This window comes from Trichogramma pretiosum, unplaced genomic scaffold (genome assembly GCF_000599845.2).
Source record: "Trichogramma pretiosum strain Unisexual culture from Peru unplaced genomic scaffold, Tpre_2.0 scaffold13, whole genome shotgun sequence".
In the NCBI taxonomy this organism is placed as follows: Eukaryota; Metazoa; Arthropoda; class Insecta; order Hymenoptera; family Trichogrammatidae; genus Trichogramma; species Trichogramma pretiosum.
Window position 1 is genome coordinate 2006172 of NW_019641606.1, and position 22917 is coordinate 2029088.

General features: G+C 41.6%; 6 protein-coding genes across 7 annotated transcripts; 1 reads left to right on the top strand and 5 right to left on the bottom strand.

The window, feature by feature from the left end:
- Positions 1–3507: 3507 nt before the first annotated feature.
- LOC106651983 (chymotrypsin-2-like) lies at positions 3508–4862 on the top strand. The gene is made up of 7 exons (XM_014370699.1): positions 3508–3516; positions 3583–3616; positions 3688–3904; positions 3966–4089; positions 4158–4307; positions 4387–4578; positions 4656–4862. The coding sequence occupies exons 1-7, from the start codon at positions 3508–3510 to the stop codon at positions 4860–4862; spliced, it is 933 nt and encodes a 310-aa protein (XP_014226185.1).
- Positions 4863–5080: 218 nt separating this feature from the next.
- LOC106651982 lies at positions 5081–6873 on the bottom strand. Its single transcript, XM_023458434.1, has 2 exons — positions 6325–6873; positions 5081–6251 (listed from the first exon to the last, which is right to left on the bottom strand). The coding sequence occupies exons 1-2, from the start codon at positions 6579–6581 to the stop codon at positions 5228–5230; spliced, it is 1281 nt and encodes a 426-aa protein (XP_023314202.1). The 5' UTR covers positions 6582–6873; the 3' UTR covers positions 5081–5227.
- A 1248-nt stretch (positions 6874–8121) lies between these two features.
- Positions 8122–9406, bottom strand: LOC111693573. Its single transcript, XM_023458436.1, has 5 exons — positions 9306–9406; positions 8986–9177; positions 8800–8841; positions 8374–8641; positions 8122–8302 (listed from the first exon to the last, which is right to left on the bottom strand). The coding sequence occupies exons 1-4, from the start codon at positions 9367–9369 to the stop codon at positions 8457–8459; spliced, it is 483 nt and encodes a 160-aa protein (XP_023314204.1). The 5' UTR covers positions 9370–9406; the 3' UTR covers positions 8122–8302; positions 8374–8456.
- A 1354-nt stretch (positions 9407–10760) lies between these two features.
- On the bottom strand, positions 10761–11650 carry LOC106651981. The gene is made up of 4 exons (XM_014370697.2): positions 11583–11650; positions 11265–11453; positions 11081–11122; positions 10761–10957 (listed from the first exon to the last, which is right to left on the bottom strand). Exons 1-4 carry the CDS (start codon positions 11644–11646, stop codon positions 10773–10775), a joined length of 480 nt encoding a protein of 159 aa, XP_014226183.1. The 5' UTR covers positions 11647–11650; the 3' UTR covers positions 10761–10772.
- Positions 11651–13330: 1680 nt separating this feature from the next.
- Positions 13331–15422, bottom strand: LOC106652100 (trypsin-1-like). The gene is made up of 4 exons (XM_014370851.2): positions 14982–15422; positions 14656–14847; positions 14262–14511; positions 13331–14185 (listed from the first exon to the last, which is right to left on the bottom strand). Exons 3-4 carry the CDS (start codon positions 14311–14313, stop codon positions 13467–13469), a joined length of 771 nt encoding a protein of 256 aa, XP_014226337.1. The 5' UTR covers positions 14314–14511; positions 14656–14847; positions 14982–15422; the 3' UTR covers positions 13331–13466.
- Positions 15423–20771: 5349 nt separating this feature from the next.
- LOC106652101 lies at positions 20772–21844 on the bottom strand. 2 transcript variants are annotated; one of them, XM_014370853.2, is made up of 3 exons: positions 21763–21844; positions 21293–21637; positions 20772–21198 (listed from the first exon to the last, which is right to left on the bottom strand). In XM_014370853.2, the coding sequence occupies exons 2-3, from the start codon at positions 21627–21629 to the stop codon at positions 21050–21052; spliced, it is 486 nt and encodes a 161-aa protein (XP_014226339.1). In that variant the 5' UTR covers positions 21630–21637; positions 21763–21844; the 3' UTR covers positions 20772–21049. The 2 variants fall into 2 exon arrangements, with proteins under 2 accessions (XP_014226339.1, XP_014226338.1); XM_014370852.2 differs by having other exon boundaries at positions 21705–21815.
- Positions 21845–22917: the final 1073 nt, after the last annotated feature.

Below are 22917 nucleotides of genomic sequence, written 5' to 3' on the forward strand. Positions count from 1 at the left end.
TAATAAGATATTAGACGGTACAGGGCTCATCCCAATTTTTTTTCACCCTTTTTTCATCGCAGCGCACGCGCGAAGCAAACTTTTTGATTGCGCTATCTATATTCATTCATTTGTCAGCGCGCGGCACGCGATGTTCTAATATAATATAGACACCGCTTGCACATTCAACGCGCGCGTGATAATCGTAAAACGTCTTCCCTTTTTTTTTCTTACTTTCTTTGCTCCACCCGATCCCCTATATTACTCGCGGCAGCTGTGGACTCGAGCTACGATATGCATGCGCGCATGCGAATGCGTAATGGTGCCGGGGATACGCGACACACATTCGCGATAAGATTACGGACACTCGGGTATAATCTCTTCTCTCTCTCTTTCTCACTCGTTCGCTTTTTGATGTATATTAAGCCATACACACGTGGTCGCGCCAGGACATCTCTTCTTGCGCGAGGATAGCTCGATATACCCACGCAGATCGTGTCTCCGTGCACGTTTATAAATGCGTCGTGGACCTGCTTCCTCTTCTTCTTTTTTTTCTTACTTCTACATAATATAGGCAGCCTCGGGGATATTATTATAGCTGCAGCCTCGTGCACCGATCCAGCAGAACTACTTCTATATCGGTAGTGGATGCGCTCTTAATAAACTTCGAGTAACAGTTTTTAGTCGATGTAATTAAAAATTTTGTTTGGCCTTTTTTTCTTCGCCCCTTTGCTATATGAACGCGCGACTAATCTCTTTGAAAAAAATCGTTTGCCAACATTTTAATGAACGCGTAATAGTGAGCGCCTCTGTACGAGCTTGTATATAAGTACAAACACACGGTGGTGATATATACGAGTACGACATACCACTGGCTGGACGCGACTGTAATTAACTCAAAATTGTGGCGCGCATCCATTTTACAAATGGTGGTAGTATATATACGAGAGATTATCGCTACGTGGAAAATTGACTAAAAAAAAAAAAAACAAACGTATTATTACAGTTACAAGTTCGAGTGAGATTTCACAAAACATCCTTGCGAGCTTTCTAATGAAACGTCACCGCTGACACACACACACACACACCGTGCAGTATACACATGGTTAATTAATGCTCCCGTGAAATTCACGATAACTACCGGGCAAAATGTATCGTGTAGTTGAACTTGGATGTGTACTTATAATTTCATAAATAAACCCCGTTTAATAATCTATTTTTCTAATTATCCACGAGGTACAACTCAATTCCTTTCTTCATTTTCAAAAATAGATCATTTTATTTCACGGGCAACAATCTCTTACCGCAGTTAATGAGACATTTTCATCGAGAAATTAGCATTAACGAGCTTGCAAATAGCGCTCGCTTAATTCAGCAAATCCATCAATGTAAAATCCACAAAGCAGACAAACGCGTTTAATTTGCAAACGTGCTATTTCCATGCAAGTTACAAAATATTTTGAAACGATCACCTGGCTGATACTGGACGACGGCTGCAGCACGGTGTCAATTGAACGAAACAAAAAAAAAGTTGAATAAAAGGAAAAAACGTCGCGATGCTGATGCATTGCTTGTCACTTTTGTAAGCGATACTCGAGTCTAGATTTCTATCTCTCGCGCGATGCGGCGCGACACGCGTACATTTTACAGCGAGTAGTTTTTCGAATTACAGATGTAGGTATTATATCTATCTATCCCTCCGTGCGTTGTACACGTATGCGTGTATACGCGTGGAATGATCTAATTTAATCGAATGCTCATTATTAATGCTAAACGAGAGAGGGATACGAGTGTGTGTGTCTGTGTACTTTGTAAGTGGCATTAAAAGTAGCCTCGTGTTCTTAACCAGACAATTTAATCAGAAATTTATTTTTGACACAGTTTTCTTGATTAAATGTATGCTTATACACGTCGTACTCACGGTCGGATCTCTGTCTATTTACCGTTTGGAATAGAAAATTAATAAAAATCCGTGCATATATCGCAGTACTCGTGCGTTTTATGCGCGCTCTAAACTATAGGAAAACCAGTTCGCAGCTCGTGAAAAATCATCTCAGCATCCCGCGCAGATATCAATAGTGCACGCACCCAGCAGCTCAGCCAATTCGATTATTTTCGATACAATCAATCTCCCGCGTGTGTAAGACAACGCAGTAGCGATGCGCATTATACACAGCATGTACATACGTACAAGACAATCTCTCTCTCTCTCTTGCCACTGCATATAAGCGTCGGTCGTTTCTATATTTAACTGCGCCCTCGAGAAGAGTGGCTGCTGTGTACAGCGCAATTAAATTGTTCTGCATGCGGCTCTCCTCCGAGTGCAGAACAGAATACACAGAAAAAAAAAAAAACACGTAAGCGCGCGAGATCTTACGTACGACTCGAATTAATCGCGTCGAATCTATATTATACACGCGTGCGTATACCGGGCCATTATACTATGCTACTATCCCCCTCCCCGGAATGAGATAACTCAATGCTCGACGAGAGCTGCTTCTCTCCCGCGCACTGCTGCACTTCTGCGCAGACGTATATACTGTGCTCGGCGCTCGCGAAATTCAGTGCGCGCGGCTGCAGTGTACCGCGTGTCGCGCTTCGTTAGGCGTGATTTTACATATCAATACCATGCGTAATAGCTCGCGACCGCGCCGGATATTGTTCGATCGCTGCTCTTGCGGCAATTTTTCTTTTTTTTTTCGTTGTTGCTCCTTTTCTCGTAGTTCTGACGTTATTAATGCATTCGAGCGCGATATCGATAGATTTCTCGGAGCGAAGGAGGGAGTACACAGCTCGTTAACAATTGTAGTGTACCGGGCATGCTCTTAGCACGTCCTCTTTGCTTTAAAAAAATTTTACTTCTTCGTAGGTATGCTCAGCGAGTGATGATTAAAAATATTTTAAAATAATTTACCATCGATTGGTTCATTTTTAACAATTTTTTCGCTAATTTATTGCAAAATATTATGCGTTTTTAGCATGATCTGAAATTAACAATTTAACTGTTCCAAAAAATGTAGTTTTCAATAACCACTCTAAATACGATGATATCAGCCTTTAACGCTAGATGGCGAGCACTCTCATCTGAAAATCTACAAGTGACAAAATGAAAATAATTGTATAAGTAAATTTAAGATTCTGCATAAAATTTGCCGACCCTAATTTCTCACCCAATTTCCAAAATTTAGCTAATTATATTTTGTTCCTTAAAAGTGTATTATGATTCTGGTCAAAAATATGGTACGCAACTATAGCGAGGACAATTGAAATTGAGTCTGTTGCCAAAATTTGTGGTTGACCACATAGATATTACACGTTTTAATGACAGATTATGACATTAAATTTTTACTTTTTCACTTTTCGTGTCACGACGAACGTGATTATTCAAGCAATGAAAAATGGACTTGGTTTTCCTGAAAATAATCGATTGTTCTACGGTTGACGACTAGCTGTACAAAATGAAGTACACTTTAGTAGTAATTACAATAACTTTTTATTTTTCCCAAATAACAAAAGTAAATGCTTTAAATGGCAATGGTAAGGGTTTAATAACTTAGTGAAAATCGAGCCAACTATATAATTGAGAAATAATTTTATTCTGAGGTAGTGAACAAAGTAGAAGAAATAAGAAGCAGAGGTAATTGTCAAATAACGTAAAGTTGAAACACAAATTAGCTACAAGTGTAACATAATTAAATATTGATTCAGTCAAGCGTCAAATATATGGAGGGTGGAAAGCTGAAGACGCCACGCATTTACCTCATCTAGTATACTTACGTAGGAACGGATGGACCAAACCGAGCTGGTTACCTTCGCTAATTCATCATGTGCCATTTATCGGCGATTGGTTCGCGACCCCGTTTCATTGTGGTGGTGTTATAATTCATAAACGTTTTGTGCTCACCGCGTCTCATTGTATTATAGGGTAAAGAATTTGGTAAGCATGACATTTATTTCTAGGTAGATTAATTATCGTTATTATTTAGGGATGCCGAATCCGAAGTGAAGAGGCTGGAAGTTGTCGCTGGAACGAGTCAGTTGAAACATCCCCACGCAGGAGACGTTAAAGCTTACGCCGTCGAAGCTATCGTTGTACACAACGTGCCTGGCGTATGATATACCAAATATGTTTGATTCACCTTTTTTTTCGTTACTGTCATAATATTTTTTTATTGAAGCACGTATATATTGTTGGAGATATTGCTCTGATAAGAATCAAAAAACACTTCGAGTACGGTCCAGAAGTAGCTCGAGCGAAATTACCACCACCAAATTACAAAGTTGCTCCGAACACTTGGGTTACCATAGGAGGATGGGGTGTTACCGAGGTAAACATACATATTCATAAAATGATAATCATAGTAAGATTTTTTTGACTCATTGGTTCCTCGAATTTTACTATACTAGGCTTCTAATGACCCGCTAGATTTGCATTATTTCCACACACGAGTTGCTCACATGGAAGTATGCCAAGCAGCATGGAAAGCTTTTATTAAAGCTAAATACCCCTTAAACTCAGCAGGAATAAATTTTGACAAAATGATCGATAAACACACGATGATGTGTGTTCAAGGTCGCGAAGGACAAGGTGTTTGTAGCGTAAGTTATACTCCTACTTCAATCGAACAATTGTACGACTTTTTCCATACTTTGAAAGACATTTTTTGTACTTCAAGGGCGATTCCGGCAGCGGAGCGGTGACGAGCGACGGGTATGTCCTTGGAATCGTGAGCTTCGGCGCCACACCCTGCGGTAACTCGCACATCATACCGGATGTCATGAGCTACGTTCCGCACTACGTGCCCTGGATTAAAGAACAAATGGTTGCCATGATAAAGCAATCAACGCCGAATGCGGTTTTACCCTCGGCCTCAAATCAATAACTCAATCAAGTGCCTCTCATTGCGTTAAAAATATTCAGAGTTCATTCTCAATTAACGGAATGTTTCAACTGACTCGTTCCAGCTACAACTTCTAGCCTCTTGACTTCGGTTGTGACATCCCTAAATAATACCGATACAATATTACAATATTAATATATGTAGGAATAAAAGTTATTTTTATCAATTATTTACTCGTATTGAGGATAAACAGCTCGGTTTGGTCCATGGTTCAGAATTTATATTCTGAATATTTTCGTATATCGAAAATATAAGTAGAGTAAGCTTTTACGAATGTATAATAAAGACTCAATTTCTATATACTCTGTATACAATACAGAATGTATTCGACAATAAAATCGCTACGATCAAATTTTTAATACAAGCTTGGAGATACATTTGCTGCCGAACTGCAAGACGGCTGGCTTGTGTCTCTTCGCGTCTGCATTGGCTTGACTTTGCACATTGGCGCAGGCGAAGTACACGCAGAACTCGTCGTCGGTCTCGCCGACGTTGACGACGAGATCGCGCGGCACGTTGGAGCACTTGAGGCCGAGCTCGGGCACGTCCATGATCTTGACGCGGCGGCCCGTCTGGCGCACCCGCATCACCTTGAACGTGCGGCACTTCTGATTGTTGCAGCGCCCGGTGAGCAGCAGGATGCCCGCGTCGTCGCGCAGATTGTGCACGGCCATCCAGTCGACGTTGCCCGAGTTCGGCACGCTGGCGTTCATTCGCGGATTGGCCCTGGCGTCGAACTGGGCGCAGTGTATGCGCCGATCGCCGAACAGACAGACGGCGAAGAGCTCGTGACTGGTCGAGGTCACGCGGTAGAGCTGGCGCGGATCCTGCACGGTGGCGGTCATGAGGTTGCGGGCCTGGCCGTCTCGGGCCAGATGGACGGCGCGAAATTTCCACGAGTCGATGTCCGAGCCGCTGACGTAGAAGCCTCGATCGGGACTCGAGGCGGCCACGGGTTCGACTCGGGCGTCCACGAAGTTGGCCAGGAAGGGGACGATCTTGACGCGTTTCCCGGTCGAGTCGTGGCTCAGTCGGCAGGTGTTGTAGCCGCAGAGGGCGCGAGACGACACCACCACGTCGAAGCCCGATGGGTAGATGACCAAGTTGCTGAGGACGATGTGGCCGTCGACGTCGATTGGGAAGGTCAGGTGATGGGTGTCGCAGCTGGCCATGTGCAGCAGCGTCACGCGGATGTTCTCGATCTCGTACTGGCTGTCCTTGCGACGCTCCCACCAGGTGAGCAGGACCCGATCCTGGCCGAAACGCTCGACCGACGAGACGGCCGTGACGTCGTGCCTGATCGCGTCGCCGTCTACGCTACCGTTCAATTTCAACGAGCAGCTCTGGATCGTCGATTTGCTACTGCTGTTCCTGGAAAATAACGAAGCCAAAAAAATCGTTATATTCCGCGATGCAAGTAAGATTCATATAATTTTTATCTCACCATTTTTCCAACGGTTGGTCGATCGTCACGTTGCAGTGGATTTCCGAGGGTAGTTTGTCGTTGCCGCAGACGGCGTACATGAAGCTGTTGTCGTCCGCAATTATTTTACTGCCGTACTTCACCGTCACGTTCGCACCAGCGATTCGCCAATCTTTGCGAAAATTTCGATACTCGACATTTTTCGTCGATGCCGAGGATGCGGCACAGACGCACGAGCCAATGAACACGAAGAATATTCTAAGCGTCGCAGATGTCATGGCGTTGCTCGCGTCGATTTGCGTTTTATTTATTATTGAACGACTGGAACTATGAACGATCGAAAATTTCTTCGTGCGCCACTTAGTTTTTGAGCGAAAATTTGTACAACGCCAGTGACAATGATAAAAAAAGAAAACAACACTTTTACCCGAAACTAAAAATAACTTTTACATCATCGGTCTGTATCGATAATTGTTGACTTGGCACATGTCGTTAAAATAAGAAAAAAGCTCGCCAAATACCGAGACGTTACCACTTTTACTGTTAGATTCATACTGACTGCGCGCGATTATTATTCTCTCTTTCTCTCGAGTTATTTACGTATGGCCGCGATATGATAGTAAAAAGCCGCACACGAGCGAGCCACTGATGCTGCTGCTGCTGCTGCTGGCCACTATGGAGAGCAGAAGAAGAGAGAGAGAGAGAGATAACCCATATCGTCGTCGCGCGGAACGAATGACTCGGACGATCTTATAAAACGCGAGCAGCGATCTTTTCAACATAAATACGCGCGCACATGCGGACCCGAACTATCTTGTGCGCGAATTTAATTTTAATAATTCACGAGTAAGCTCGATGAAAATGCGTAATACCGCTTTTCGCTGCGATCGGTGCCGGGATCGTCACGCGCGTACTCTCGCACATCTAAAAAAATAGAGGCGGAGTCGTGTCGCGGCGATCATGTTTGATGTGCGTACAAGTACTTGTTGGTGATGTAAAAAAAGCATAAATGAATAAAAAACAATCGATTACAATTTGAATGTCTCTCGATGCGTGAGAAAGTCGATCGCCAATGAGGCAACGGCTGCGCGCAACTTTGCCTATCCTCGTGCACGATGCATTCGAAGGGTGGGAAATCGAAGAGCTTCTCCGCGGATCTCTCGAGCTTAACAATCGTGTCGATGTCTCGGGGCTTAATTAACGGAACATCCAGCCGTGTAAAACGCACGTTACATATTTTCCGAATGCCTACATTTCATACTGTGACATACGGCGCAAATCGACTCAATTATTTGAAACACGTAGACATATCGGTTCGAAGATTTTCCTCTGTCATTTAATCCATTGTTATATTCCCAGCTCAAGTAAATGCATCATTTTTCAAAGAACAGATATTCGTTGAACTTGCAAAGTAAAATAAAATCGAAAAAATGTCAAAAGAACTCATATTTCAATGTGTGTTTTTAATACTAGTTTTGTAAAATTGAATACATTTAGTTTTTCACATAAAAATCATTGGGGTTTAAAAGTAACTGTTGTAATTTTAAAGTAATTATAATCTAAAAGGTCATGATTATGTCAATTTGATTATTCCGGTACAAACGACTATAAAATGAAAATTACTTCAAAAGTTCAACGAAACCCCATAATTTGAAAAATTAGGTACTATAAAACAGAAAGGTTTTACTGTTAAATAAATACAATTGTAGCTTAATTAATAAACAGAATACTTTGTTAATGTAATAGAGATCTGTACTCTTACATACACAACATAAAATATATTCTGTCATAAATAGATTGCTGACGAACGATCCCGACTGTAACCTTATTAAAATAGGTGGCCTTGTAAAGGTTTTTTTTCATTAAACAATAAAATTAATATGAAAAATTATTCAATGATGCCTTATATTTCAGTTTTTTCAAAAATTCCTAAAATGGACCAGGTTATACCGTCTTGGCCTAGACAATTCGGGTTCTGCCTACAAATGTTAGGAAATTCCTATAAATCAGAAAGAAATTCAGGTATCGCATAAAATCGTAGGTGATTCGGATTTTGCCAGTAACACATACATTGTAATCTTTCGGTTGACTGGAGGTCCATCTGAAACTCTCGCAGCGTTTCTAATTTTTTTCTTTGAGTATTAGATCTTCTTTCACATGGTCGAGTAGACGCCAACGACGCCGAGTACGGCCAACATTTCCAGGGCGAGGGCCGGGCTCTCGGCGGAGTTGCACAATTCCTTTTTGCAGCTATAACAGCGAGTAGTCCGGGTGGATGCACAGTGTAATATCCGCGGCAAGCACGTCCGACCGATCATCATCCCCCCATTCCGGACGACTGCGTATTTGTTTGTGTGCAGCAACAAATATTGCGCGTGAGAGAGCAAAGAGAGAATAAATGTAATAAAAGCATCACAGAGAGAGAGAGAGAGAGAGAGAGAGAAGGAGAGCCAAACAAAAATTATGAGGCGAATTTATTCAATGCAGTATACTCACTCGAGACCATTTTGATGCACCGCCACTTGATTTTGGCAATATCTGGAACAATTAATTTTTAACGTGTCACTTATTAATTTATACAATTCATAGAATAATAATTCTAATAATCGAAGTCATGTCGGATTATTAATTTTCACTCGTCGATTCGAGTTAGAAGGAAAAAAAATAAAATAATTTTCTTACCCATATGTAATACCGTGTTATTATCTACCACAATCCCCTCGTCGGTGAAGTTTAGTTTGCCTATGGTCATCTCACCATTATTTACTAGCTCATTTTTCGGATTACACTCGGTTATAAATTTGTCCTGAACCGGATTGGTCAAGCACTCGCTATTTTTGGATGATGAGCAGGTATAACAACTAAAACTGTTCACTGTGAGCGAAACAAAATTACATTAAAAAAAGAAATCAAAAAAAGCGAGCAAAAAAATTATATCAACTATCTCGGGCGTGCGACAAAACAGAGGTAGATAATAAAGGAGAGTAAAAACAATAAACAACCTGAATGAACAAATAATAAAAAAATTAGGACGAGCGAGATGACGGCACAGTTTTTAAGATACATTCTATAGCTGGACGATGTTAAACGGGCGACCGATGACACGAAACTCGAGCCCAATTGTGAGCCTCGAGATTAGAAACTCGACTGTTCTTACGAGCGCATACTGACTCGGTCTATGTCGCATTGCTGCTACATTTGTTAAAAAATACACGCACGTCACGCATACCTGTACAATCGTCACCTTTGCTATACCCAAGTGAGAAACGATTAAATTTGAATGATACGTAGCATAATGATCGAATCAAGATTTTTAAAAAATTTGAAAGATCTGCACAACTGTTTATCATAGCTGAATAAATAATGATCAGGTTCATTTATTTATTCATCAACAATTGTTTTTAACAATCGACGAGTGGAAAAAATTAGCTTTTCTCGACATTTCTCTCGACAATTTAGTAAGAAATATTCTAAACCAATGGGCTTGTCGATTTTTGCAAGACCTTTAAATACTTTTTTCCAAATGATCTTCAGGTCCCTTTTCATAAAGATACGACGGTTTTACTGCAGGTATAGCAAAATTGATTGACGGGCAGCTTACGGACACACTAAAAACAAGTTCTAATGATATATGAGTAACGCGTTCACCATGCCGCGAAATAATATTGGATTACTCATCGTAGAAGTTTGTTAGGAAAAGAGAAACAGAGAGAGAGAGAGAGAGAGAGAGAGAGAGAAGGAGAGTATGTAGCTCAGCACTGCACCAAAACTTGAGCAAGTAAGTAACTTTAATTTTTCTTTCGCGAATTAGATTAATTAATAAAATTTTCAAATTTTTATAAAAACAATTTTTTTAATACTTTTCTTTTAAATAAACCATGTGAAAATGATGAATAGATTAAGTTTATTAAATATTATAAATTTGTTTCTCAGGTTATATCATGACGAGCCAGTTTATAAAATAATAACTATGAAATTATAAATTATGACAAATAATATAATGATAAATTGTATGACACATAATTTTCATTAATTATGTAAAAAGACTAATAGCGGATTAAATCAGTTCGAAGGTGACTCTGAATCATCTAACTCATTCATAGTTGGACACACACACTTCCATGCACAGCCCATTTTCAATCAAATTGACAATCGCATCGCTTTCATTGCGGTTTTATTCCCTCGATCGATAAAGTAGAGCAAACAGCTGACTCGTAGCCTGTGTCACAACGCTGGTCAGTCCAAAGCTCAAGAAAGAAAGAGAGACTACGCGCTTATGGACAATGAACACAGCAAAGGAAAGGTACTTTTTCCTTGATATTATAATTCTTCTTCTATCATTTAGGCTAAACAAGAACAACGAGAATAAAATATGTTGATTAAAATAATTTCTGGGTAGTATACAATAATAATACAACCGAACTCTTGTCGCGTTTCCAGATTTATTTCGATGAGTATTACATCTTCCATCACATGGTCGAGTAGACGCCAACGACGCCGAGTAGAGCCAACATTCCCAGGGTGAGAGTCGGGCTCTCGGCGGAGTTGCACAATTGACTTTTGCAACGGAAGCAGCGGCTAAACCGGCTGAATTGGCAAGGCTCATTTCTCGCGGCGCACGACCTCTCGACCTTCATCCCGACTTTCCGATCGTCTGCATAATTGTTTGTGCGCAGCAACAATGAACGAGTATAGTAAAGCAAAGATAAATTAAATTTAGTACATGAAGCAAAAGAGAGAAAGAGAGCGTAATAAAAATTGTCAGGAGTATACGCACACTGGATCGTTTTGATGCACGTCCACCGCTTTTTGGCATGATCTAAACAAATTAATTTTTAGCGCATCGGTGCTCGTAAGTTCACACAATTGATATGATAATCAAAGTCGTGACGGATTTTTAATATTCACTCCTCGATTTGGATCATAAGAGACAAAAAAACCACATCATATAATGTTCTTACTCGAAATCGTTGTAATCCCAGAACTGGCCTTTTCGATTATCATAACACCACCAATCATGGTCATATTGCCGACCAAGGGCTCGAAGGAGTTCTCTCCATCACAATCGCTTATATACTTGTCCTGAACCGGATTGGTCCAGCACTCGCCACTTTTGGGCGATAAACAGGTATAACACTTGAGACTGTTCACTGTGAGCGAAACAAAATTAAAATAAAAAAAGAAATCAAAAAAAGCGAGCAAAAAAAGTTATATCAACTATCTCGGGCGTGCGACAAAACAGAGGTAGATAATAAAGGAGAGTAAAAAGAATAGACAACCTGAATTAACAAATAATAAAACAATTAGGACAAGCGAAATGACGGCACAGTTTTTAAGATACATTCTATAGCTGGACTATGTTAAACGGGCGACCGACGACACGAAACTCGAGCCCTATTGTGAGCCTCGAGACTAGAAACTCGACTGTTCTTTCGAGCGCATACTGACTCGGTTTATGTCGCAATGCTGCGGCGTTCGTTAAAAAATACACGCACGTCACGCATACCTGTACAATCGTCAATCACCTTTGCTATACCCAAGTGAGAAACGATTAAATTTGAATGATACGTAGCATAATGATCGAAACTAGGTTTTTACAAGAACTTTAAATCCTTTTTTCTCAAATTGTCCTGTACGCTCATTTTTGTACGAAGATACGGCCCTTTTGCTGCACCCTGATATTTTCGAAATTCGGATTCGATCATTATGCAACGTAATACACTTTATAGCACTGCGTGGCATAAGTTCACATCTATGGCACGCTTTTCGGTGGCATAAGTCGCACATTCTGGCACCGCTGCGTTCGCATCACACTCGCATACGCTCGTGCGCTAACCTCACTTCGCGCTACCAGAAAGTGTGACTCATGGCTCAGAAAAGGGGGCATAAATGTGAACTTTGCACAGTACTATAAAACGTTGTTCGATACTCGGGCCATAGGGGACACTTTTCGGCCCAGCTATTAGGACCCTCGCTGCGCTCGGGCCCTAAACTACGCCGTGCCAAAAAGTGTTACTTATGGCACTTGTATCGAAAATTACTATTTCACTCGGGTATGGCAAAAATGATTGATAGGCCGTTTACGTACACACTGAAAACAAGCTCTAATATAATGAGTAACGCGTTCACTATGTCACGAAATATAGTTCTTATATATTAAGCAGTTAAGCTGAAAAAAAGTACGTGGATCCCCAAAATTTCTGATTTCGATTCCAAAAAAGCCCCCTTTACCCCGTCTCAGAGTCTCCAAGCAAAGGAGCGGTTCACTCTTTTGAAATTTTACTAAACTACTAATAAATAAGATAAATGAATTCAGACGATTCTTCATCCCGACTTTATATTACGAGACTAGATTTTGAACTCAGAAACAGTAGTTCTCACAGCGGGAAGCACCATTACTATCAAAGTATTCGAGCATTTGTAAAGTTTATTAATAACAATACAGATTTATAAAAAAAAATACACTCGGGTCGTAAGGTATAATTCAAGCTCCACGTCGACGTTATAATAATCTATTTTCGCGGGCATATACTTATGTAGTTAATAATTTTACAGCGTTTACGCACGCAAGGTGACATGGACGAGATACGCGATCGAATCTATATCTCGGGATCCTTGAGAAAGATAGCCATCGACAGCGTATGTATAGGTTCGAATCTTCTCGAATTACCTTCGTGCATATGGGAAACCAAGCTGCTGCGGCTGCTGCGTATGTGAAACATATTTAGAGGTCGTTACGAGCACGCTATTTGCATAGGTTACTGTTACTGCCGTTGTATTGTCGATCCGCAAAAATTTTCGGTAGCGGCGTGTGATTTAATGATAGCGATCAACGCTATAGAGGGTCGTTCGATTTGGTGTATACTGTAACTTGCCAGAAGGAGCGCGAATCAAGCTACTCAATCATTTAATTATTTACTTTTTTGGTTCAATAAGCAGTAATACAAATTGCACTAATAGCGCATTGACAATAAAAGGAGTAATCAAAGAATAAATAATTGTAAGTTTATTATTTTTTATTTTATTTTATTTTTTTCCATTTTTCGACAGCGGCGTTGAACGCATTATCAGCCGCACATTTTGTATTAAAAAAAAATTACAAAACTTAAGCTACATCAAGTTTAAAAAAACCTCGACTAATCACGTTGAATCGAATTACGTATTCAATTTTCCCTAATGACCTGCTCGATCCAGTCGCGATAGAAAGCGACCTCGGTGTACACGCCCGGCCGATAGGGCAGGCCGCAGCCGTCGCCCCAGGAGACGACGCCGGCGAGGCGTCCGCCGATGGCCAGCGGTCCGCCGGAGTCGCCGTGGCAGGCGTCCCGGCCACCCTTGCCGTAGACCAGGGCGCAGATCTCGCCCGACGGCAGCGGACCGACCCTCTCGCGGTAGAGCTCGCTGCACAGCTCCTTGCCGATCATGGGCACGTGGACGGCCTGCAGCTGGCTCGGCTTCCAGGTGGCAGGCGTCTGGCCCCAGCCCGAGACTACGCCCGTCGCCTCCGGCTCGACTTGCTCGCCCGGCCCGAACAGCTCGATCGGTCGGCGCTTGTCGTCGAGTACGATCGGATCGCGCAGCTTCAGCAGGGCGATGTCGCCCTCGGGCGCGCCTCGCCCGTACATGCGGAATCGCTGGTGCCTCGCGAACTTCTCGATGCGATGCACGCTGCCGCCCGACTCGACGAACGACGTACCGGCCCGGACGGTCGTTTGGCTCAGATAGTATTCGGAGACGCAGTGACCGGCCGTCAGGATCCACTGCGGCCCGATGATGGAGCCTCCGCAGCTGTGGCGATTTCTCGACTCTATGCTCACCTGGTAGGGGAAGTCTTCGACCTCGACGCTGTTACCACCGTAAATTCGTGGCACGGTATCGTCAGCTAGAGTGCGAGAAAAAAAATCGTTAAGCTCGCTCGGAACATTTGGGAAAAAAATCGGAGGCTATTTTGTACTTACCGGCATTGCTGACTGCGGCTAGGAGGAGAACACTCGCCAGCGAAAACAACATCTTCGGCTGATTTTAGTTACGATTTATCCATGACACCGGCCCGTTAAGTTTTGAGATTATTTATACGCAGCTCTTGTGTTAAAAATATCTCGCCGATGTCGAAAGTCGATTTGTTGCTATAACCGAGGCCTTATCGTTCAGAGATATCGATTAAAAGTCATTATTGTTACTTAATTAATGCCTTGATTTTGGCAATATCTGGAACAATTAATTTTTAACGTGTCACTTCTTAATTTATACAATTCATAGAATAATAATTCTAATAATCGAAGTCATGTCGGATTATTAATTTTCACTCGTCGATTCGAGTTAGAAGGAAAAAAAATAAAATAATTTTCTTACCCATATGTAATACCGTGTTATTATCTACCACAATCCCCTCGTCGGTGAAGTTTAGTTTGCCTATGGTCATCTTACCATTATTTACTAGCTCATTTTTCGGATTACACTCGGTTATAAATTTGTCCTGAACCGGATTGGTCAAGCACTCGCTATTTTCGGTTGATGAGCAGGTATAACAACTAAAACTGTTCACTGTGGGCGATACAAAATCCAATTATAGAAAAATAAAGAAATCAAAAAAAGCGAGCAAAAAAATTATATCAATTATCTCGAGCGTGCGACACAACAGAGGTAGATAATAAAGGAGAGTAAAAACAATAGACAACCTGAATTAACCAAAAATACAGAAATTATGAAGAGCGAGATGACGGCACAGTTTTCAAGGTACATTCTACAGCTGGACGAGTTAAACGGGCGACCAACGACACGAAACTCGAGCCCAATTGTGAGCCTCGAGACTAGAAACTCGATTGTTCGTACGAGCGCATACTGACTCAGTCGATGTCGCATTGCTGCGGCATTCGTTAAGAAATACACGCGCACACACGCATACCCGTACAATCGTCAATCACATTTGGCATACCCGAGCGAAAAATGATTAAATTTGAAAATTACTCAGCTTATGAACAAATCAAGATTAAAATAATTGTTTTCCAAATGTCCTGTGCACGAATTTTTTTCAAAGATGCGGCTGCTCTGCTGCACCTTGATATTTTGGAAATCTTGATTCGATGGTTATGCTACCTAATTTTCAAGCTTAAACTCTTTTCACTCAGGTACGGCAAAACTGATTGACAAGCAGTTTACGTACACACTAAAAACAAGCTCTAATGTAATGAGTAACGCGTTCAGCATTTCTTGAAATAATAGTGGATTAGTCATTGTAGAACTTTGTTCTAGAGAGAAAAGAGAGAGAGAGAGAGAAAGAGAGTTAGAGAGAGAACGTTTATTTACTACGAGTAACTTATGATTAAATGTATAAATTGTACGACAAATTGTATATATCAATAATAAAGTAGCAATCGACTTCATTCGCTGAAAAGACTAATTGGAAATTTTAAATGTAATCCTCTTGTCTCATATTTACACTAAACCATGTCTAAGTTGTGAAAAAAATTAATTTATTTAAAGAATATGAACTGTACTGTCTGATTTGAATCAATTTTAATTCTAAGTAAATCTGATCGGTTTTATGTGCTTTGGGACAATCGAATTTGTGTGCGCTCCATATTTGGATTGAACATCTCGCGGATAACACCTACTATCGATCACAGAGTGAATAAAACGGGATTGCAACTGTTTGCTACGAAAAAAAATATATTCTTGAAAAGAACTATCAGAAACTTAATTTATCCTGGCCTGAAGCGCTTGCTACATTATTTTAAGTTCTTTACATGTTTATATGCATGCGCGCGCGCGTGTACATGCAATTTTGAGCGACTCCTCTATATATTACGTACACTTCCGCTCCGTTAAAAAAACCGGCCGTTTGCTTGTTTCGCTTCTAACTTCTTCTGTCCTTTTTTTGTTCATTTCTACTCCTTTTCCTCTCGTACGCGCGCGCGAATTTCTTTATTATACAGCCAAAGTGAACAGGAAAAAAAGTATAATCATTACGAACTCGAGCACCGAAAAAAGAAACGGGCCAAAGCACGGAGCAAACTCGCTTTGCGGAAGATTTGCATACGATTCGTGGTGACGATGGTATAGCCGGGGTACAGCAGCAGGTTCACGCAACAATAAAACATTCTATAAACACGTGTTTGTTCGTATATGCGAATTACCCGCCGTTGATTCGTCCGTGTACAGCCATGATATTATTATGGTAGTTGGCGTTTTGCGAGACTTTTTGAAAAACCGGAGTGTTTGTGTGTATATTTATACTCGCACCTGCAAATTATTTCGCAGGAGGATGAACCCTTTTTTGAGCCCGAAATATTCGCTGCTGCTGCTGCTGCTGCTGCTGCAGTTTCAACTAAAAATCCGCGTAATGCGTGCGCAACTCGACTATTTCTGGCTTTTCGCAGAAGCAAGCGTTGTTTCTTTTTTTGTTCTTTGATAATTAAGCTGCTCTCGAGCGATTACAATATGCGCTCTCTTACGCACACACACAACGGTACGAGATGCAATTCTAAAATTGCGTACATATAAATAAGGAGCGGGTATATCGCGTGTCGCGCCGCGTTATCAATAAAAGGGTAATTAAATTGACACCGTATAGCTCACTAAAAATAGCCCCGCGAACAAACATATTTAAGCTCGCGAGCTGCAACCTGTCTCGGGCGCATTAAAAGGCCTTTTAATAAATGATATTGACATTTTTGCCGCTACACCTACCAGATACAGCCTGTCCATTTTACGTATACATATACAACAGCGCTAGGCAAAAAGTTAATTACCCCGCGTGCGCGTTAGAAGGCACGCGCGTAAAATTTTGCGCTTGCATAATAGCGCAGCTGCGCGAAAAGCGCGTAGCGGTGGTACATTACATATGGCAATATGGTGACAAGATCGCCCATTATAACGACTCGCTGGTGCACACAAAAAATTGAGCAGAAGGGGATTATATCGTAAAACGCCACTTCATAATACGACAGAGAGAGAGATCAAGCGGCGTTCTTATAGCTCGCGCACAGGCCGTAAAAGCCTCGAAACGTCGTAATTGCATCTCTCGCGTCTATACATAATACAGCCGTATAATAGCTCTCGCGCGACACGTGTATATAATACATAGACTCGCGAGTATGCCTGTGTGTGTGTGTGTGCACTGCCGCACGCGCGAATAAAGAGGAAAAACTCGCGCAGTCGACGATACTTATAAACACGCGCACACGTGGCGAGCGTAAATCAATCGACGAAATCTCTCTCTTTAGCGCGAGAGAGAAAGAGAGAGAAAAAATGTTACAATGCACCGCACGTAATATCGCCCACGCTAATCGCGATAAGCTGGCTGCAACCTCGCCGAGGCCGGAGCAGCCAGAGTTGGAAACGACATTCGCAAGGACGTGGAATTTGGTCCGGCCGCGACCGGCTACGGAATGCGATCGTGAATTCATTTTTGTGTGAGTGCATTAGAGAGTGTGTGTGTGTGTAAAGTGTCAGTAGCTTTATTTATTACGGTGTTGTAGACGAGAAAAGAGAGCAATAGAGAGAGAGAGACTCGATTCGAAAAATTATTAGACTCGATATGGAGCGAGAAAGAGAGAGAAAGAAGTAAAACTTTGTGAATTACTTTATTTTATTTTGATGAATGTAGTTAGATAACGGGAAGGCTACGCTTGATCGACTCGTTGTATAGTGTTTGTTATGCGTATACGTAGCCTTGTGGGTCACTGCAACGCTTGATTGAGATACACAATATATGTACGGGATATATTTCGGGAAACGAGGGCGTACATTGCGCGCCGATCGACACCTCTGACTGAAATAAATATCCTTCCTTTTTTTTTCATTCATAAAAATATATCGTTTTTAGCTGCACGATGTAGTTTTAGAATTGATTTTGCGCGGGGTAACGGCCGTACAACAATAACAACAACAACAACTGCACTGGATCATCGAAATTTATCTTCTTAAATTGTGGAAGTATGTAGCGTATATAGTATACGATATTGACGGGTGGCAAGGCACGTACCTTTTTCCGCGGATTTTCCGTGTGCTGCAGCGCAGTTGTAACTACGTAGCGGGGGACTTGATACACCATAACTCATACTTTATATTACGCTACACATATGGTATATAAATACGACCGTTAATCGCAGTTTTATACACGCGAAAACACGTTATAAGGTAGCCCCCGCGCGAAAGCTTGAGAAATACTTGCTGTATTCTTATCCCAGATACGGCATTCTTGGCTATACGTTCCAGCGGCGGCAGCTACCATGCGAGAGGATCGATCTTATCGCGCGGTATCCATATCGAAGATATATACACCCACAAAGGATAAAAGCAGAGAAAGAGAGAGAAAAGTCAGATATAATGCATCTGTGGAATTGTGGAAGTAGGTAGGAGCAAAAGACGGACGTTTCGTAAGAAAACGCGAGCCGCGGCCCCGCGGATAAAAGAACCTCCAGTGTATCTTTATGTTGTTCGGATGTACGGTAAAGACGAGTGTATATTATTGAATGTGCACATTACAGAGGCAAAACGTAAATAAACCGTATACACGTGCGAGTAGCTGCATTTTCGTGTGTGTGTGTATCATAGCTGCTGATGCAGCGGCTGCAGCAGCACTACACGCGGAGCTTCCACGCGCTCAAGAAAGACACGAGCGATTCGTCATAATACAAAGTGCATCATGAACGGTCGTGACAGTTCAGTAGAGAATCGGTTACGATGTCTATCCTATCCTTTTGATCGTTCCAATGTTTCGACATTTTCTTCATTTTTCTTCAGTTGCTTGCGAGCAATTAATCAAGCATACATAAATTCGCGTGACACTGCAGAATCTGTAGAGATAAGACAGGGGGTTAAAAATGTATTACTCCAGAGCAAGAACCCCGAAAAACTTAAAGACACGCTTTACCTCTATAATCATATACGATCGCGCTTGGCTCAAATTAAAATTACACACTCGCGCACCGATCGAGCTAAAAGCCCCTCTACTTTCGCTCACACACGTCATAATATTCCTCGCGCCGTTTGCAAAAAAAAAAAAAAAGATAAAAGTAAGGCACACGATGCGCGCACTCAGAGGTCGAGTATAGTGGCTCTGCGCGTGGCTCAAAGTGCATCAACGCATATACACAAGTGTATGCTCTTAAGGCTATTTACGCGTGCGTAGCGCAATTTACCTCTCGAGAGAGGGATAATAATCGCGTTTCGTACACGCGTGTGTATATACGCGTCGGTGGCGGTGGCGGCGGCGTGGATGGAAGGAGCTGCCGCATCGCTCGCATCATCGTATAATGTACGTCCATACACTCGCGCAGCTCACCCGCAGCAAATGAAAGAGAGGAGCCGCCCTTAAACAACCTGTTGCGCTCGGCTTGCATGGCGGTGGTCGCGCCCACGTTATATATATATATATACAGATATATTCGCACACGGGCGCGTGTATGATTTGCGCATGATCGATGCGGGGGTCGGGGTCGCGTGGACTGCATATTATATATATAGCAAGTACACCGCCGCTGGCAATTGGAACGATATACCATATATACTACGAGTACCACTTACACAAACACACATACGCGCGCACACAGACGCAACGGGTCGAGGTAAGAGTGCACAGCTACGCGGGTATTTATGTATGTATACATACGCAGCTCGCCCCCTCGAGTCATAAGCGCGCTATATACAATACAACACGCGAGCGCGACCTGCTAATACGACGATGTTACTATTTATGCGTGTGTACGTATGCACTTTGCTCCGGGACGTTGGTTATATTGCGCGCGCGTGTGCGAAGCCGCTGCAGGCACGCGAATATCATCGCAGCAGTGGTGCGGCATGCCTGGATTATCGCGCAGATGGGCCGACAATTTGATAATTTTCACTCGTCGGGGAAATTTTTTTCCTTTTCGTGTATTTTACTCTTGTTATACACGTGTTATACAGATGCAGCTCACGCACACATGCACAAGTACGTACGTAATGCGTTGCTCTGTGTACTATACGCGTGCGGCGATCTTATCCGACCCCGCAGTGATTTATGAATCGCAGGAGTGACGGCGATGTATATTCGACGCGTCGCGCGATTCGCTGCCGCCGCCGCCGTCTTATTTGAGAGCGGCGCGAGGCAAAGTACGACAGCAACAGCAGCACGAAAGAGGAGACGATTTGTTTGCGCGCACGCCTGCAAAACGTCCCCTCGAGCGTGGGAGCTCATGCAGTTTTTACGAAATTTTACCTTCAGTCCGTTTATGCTGCTCGCAGAAATATGTCTCCAGTTTGCGCACTGCTCTCGCGGAACGATACAAAAGTACGTATACAGCTTATGAGAGCTCGACCGATAAAATCACCAAGAATATGAATAGCGTTGGTGGCATGACGCAAAAGCAATTTTACTTAGCTTGCGAATTCAAACTATACACATTCTTCTCTCCCCCAAATCATCGCTATTAAAATGACTTTGAGTAGAGCCGCGGAATGATAATTTAAATGTTCGTTTGAGTTTTAATTAAAATTTTCTTTAATAGTTCATAAAAAAAGTTTCGCATGTCGTAGCTGCTCTCTTGTGCATAGACACATGCCAAAGAAGCTTTCACTTAGTCGCTCGATTCCTAAGGCCATCCGTCGACTTGCGATCGAGTCGCTCGCAAAAGACATTTTACTCGCATAAGGTACAATAACGCATACATTTAGAAAAGATTATTATAGTGCATTTTGTAACAAGTGCGTGAAGAAGACGACTCGTCTAGGAGTTTTTTTTCTCTCTATTTCTTCTTCTTAACTATTCTGCTTTTCCGGCTGCGGACGTAGTATTATTAGCAAGGGTAGTATTAATCGCAGATGTAGTATTAATCGCGGGGGTAGTATTAATCACAGGGGTAGTATTATTCGCAACGGTAGTATTATTTGCAGCGGTTGTACAATTACGACCTGCAAAAAAAAACAAATCAAGTATATACATTCAAATTCATTTTTAACCATATTTCATAATAAATAAAAATTGTTATGGGGAGGACCAACTCACCTATACTAATTGTACCATCAGGACACTTATGTATCCCTTGAAAGATTTTTTCCCCTGTTATTTTGCTTGCAGCTTTGACTGAGCTTAATATTGCCTTGCTAGACATTTCTACGAGACCATGCTGAACATTCTCAAAAACTTTATCGAAAAAACCAGTATTTTTCGTTCCCTTGGCAGTTGTGGTGGGTCGATTTAGCTTGGCAGTCGGGGCAGGTTTATTTGGCCTGGCAGTTGAGGTGGGTCGATTTTGCACTGATCTTTTCTGAGTAGTCTGAGTTTTTTCGGGTTTTTGAGTACCTTTTTTTCCAGCTTCCACATCATTGCAAGCAAGCAACATCAAACAACCTAAGTTCAACGTATTCGTATTATTTTAGTTATAAATATCTCAATTGTATGAAGTAAATATCAATACCAGCCGCGAGAAACACGAAGAGTAATGGAGACTTAAACATATTTTTATGATTACGAACCAGAAAAATGGCTGCAAGCTCTGCGATCGTCAATTGATTACTGATTTGAAACCCCGATGAAGTTAAGATAAGTGCATGTCATAAAATCAATTTACAATAGTAATAAATGATCGCTGACTCAATACGCCAATCCAATTAAATTCAAATGTTAACTAAAATCGTCTACTCGACAATTTCGAAACGTGATAATTTTTTTTTTTTTTTCTAAAAAAATTAAGATCTATTTATTGAAATAAATTAAAATTAACGAGTTAACTAAAAAATGGATTCTAATTCATTGGCAAAGAGCTTAATTATAAAAAATTGTTGTTTCCATTTAATTTATAAATGCTGATTAAGAAATTTTTCAAACTTAAACCCAGTGAAAAAAACTAAAACTTTCGAAAAATGAAAATAAAAATATATTTCTTCTTCACTGCTATTAATTTACTTTATTCGCGTATTCTTTCTTTCAAGGTCGCGAGCTTGGCAAGAGCCGTGACTCGCGTACAATAATATAACCTCGACTCGTTCGCTCGCTGTGCAGCAAGTGCAACACCCACAAAAAGTCCAGGTTCTCTCGCTCGCGAGTCCGATTCTCGTTAGCATTAATAAACGCGCGGACCAATGATTTACGCCCTCCGCGAGGAAAGAATCAAGTCGCTTCTTCCATTGTATGCGTTTGCTTATAACTCGTTTGCCTAATGTGTAGAGTGTAAGTGTGCGAGTGTGCGAAATGTCAAGCGAAGCGCGAGACGTAAATCGCGTATACAGCACATGAGTGTAATGAGTAACTAACGCGCATACTCACACATACACGAACATTTATAAGTATTCGAAATTTTTTAAATTATAGTGAAATTAATTGGCTTGTTTTTTAGTGATTCTTTTCTTACAATTATGTTTCAATTATTGAGCGCATTTTAAATAATCTCAAAGCGATAATTTGTTTAAAAAAATTTAGACTGATTCTCAACTTCTTTGAACACCATTTTCAGCTTCCGCCACTAGATGGCAAGCATCCTTTATCTGTAAATCTGCAAGTGGCCATGTAACAATAATTGTATAAGTCAGCAAATAATAATAATTAAAGCCAAATTCACGAAAGATTTTGATTGCTCGATTTCACTGAAAAACGGACAAGTAAATAATACAGAGGGCCGAGTATTGAATTTT

Excerpts from the sequence above, each read along its gene's own strand:
- LOC106651983 (XM_014370699.1), top strand. Across the intron at positions 3,905-3,965 it reads GCGTCTCATTGTATTATAGG|GGATGCCGAATCCGAAGTGA; the intron begins GTAAAGAATTTG and ends GTTATTATTTAG. Across the intron at positions 4,579-4,655 it reads AAGGACAAGGTGTTTGTAGC|GGCGATTCCGGCAGCGGAGC; the intron begins GTAAGTTATACT and ends TTGTACTTCAAG.
- LOC106651982 (XM_023458434.1), bottom strand. The coding sequence starts at position 6,581 with ATGACATCTGCGACGCTTAGAATATTCTTCGTGTTCATTGGCTCGTGC. Across the intron at positions 6,252-6,324 it reads GACCAACCGTTGGAAAAATG|GAACAGCAGTAGCAAATCGA; the intron begins GTGAGATAAAAA and ends GTTATTTTCCAG.
- LOC111693573 (XM_023458436.1), bottom strand. The coding sequence starts at position 9,369 with ATGTATCTTAAAAACTGTGCCGTCATCTCGCTCGTCCTAATTTTTTTA. Across the intron at positions 8,842-8,985 it reads TAACACGGTATTACATATGG|ATATTGCCAAAATCAAGTGG; the intron begins GTAAGAAAATTA and ends TAATTGTTCCAG. Across the intron at positions 8,642-8,799 it reads GTGCATCAAAATGGTCTCGA|TCGTCCGGAATGGGGGGATG; the intron begins GTGAGTATACTG and ends ACAAATACGCAG.
- LOC106651981 (XM_014370697.2), bottom strand. The coding sequence starts at position 11,646 with ATGTATCTTAAAAACTGTGCCGTCATTTCGCTTGTCCTAATTGTTTTA. Across the intron at positions 11,123-11,264 it reads TGGGATTACAACGATTTCGA|ATCATGCCAAAAAGCGGTGG; the intron begins GTAAGAACATTA and ends TAATTTGTTTAG. Across the intron at positions 10,958-11,080 it reads GTGCATCAAAACGATCCAGT|ACGATCGGAAAGTCGGGATG; the intron begins GTGCGTATACTC and ends ACAATTATGCAG.
- LOC106652100 (XM_014370851.2), bottom strand. The coding sequence starts at position 14,313 with ATGTTGTTTTCGCTGGCGAGTGTTCTCCTCCTAGCCGCAGTCAGCAAT. Across the intron at positions 14,186-14,261 it reads AGCCGCAGTCAGCAATGCCG|CTGACGATACCGTGCCACGA; the intron begins GTAAGTACAAAA and ends CTCGCACTCTAG.
- LOC106652101 (XM_014370852.2), bottom strand. The coding sequence starts at position 21,744 with ATGTTTAAGTCTCCATTACTCTTCGTGTTTCTCGCGGCTG. Across the intron at positions 21,638-21,704 it reads CTTCGTGTTTCTCGCGGCTG|GTTGTTTGATGTTGCTTGCT; the intron begins GTATTGATATTT and ends CGTTGAACTTAG. Across the intron at positions 21,199-21,292 it reads TGATGGTACAATTAGTATAG|GTCGTAATTGTACAACCGCT; the intron begins GTGAGTTGGTCC and ends TTTTTTTTGCAG.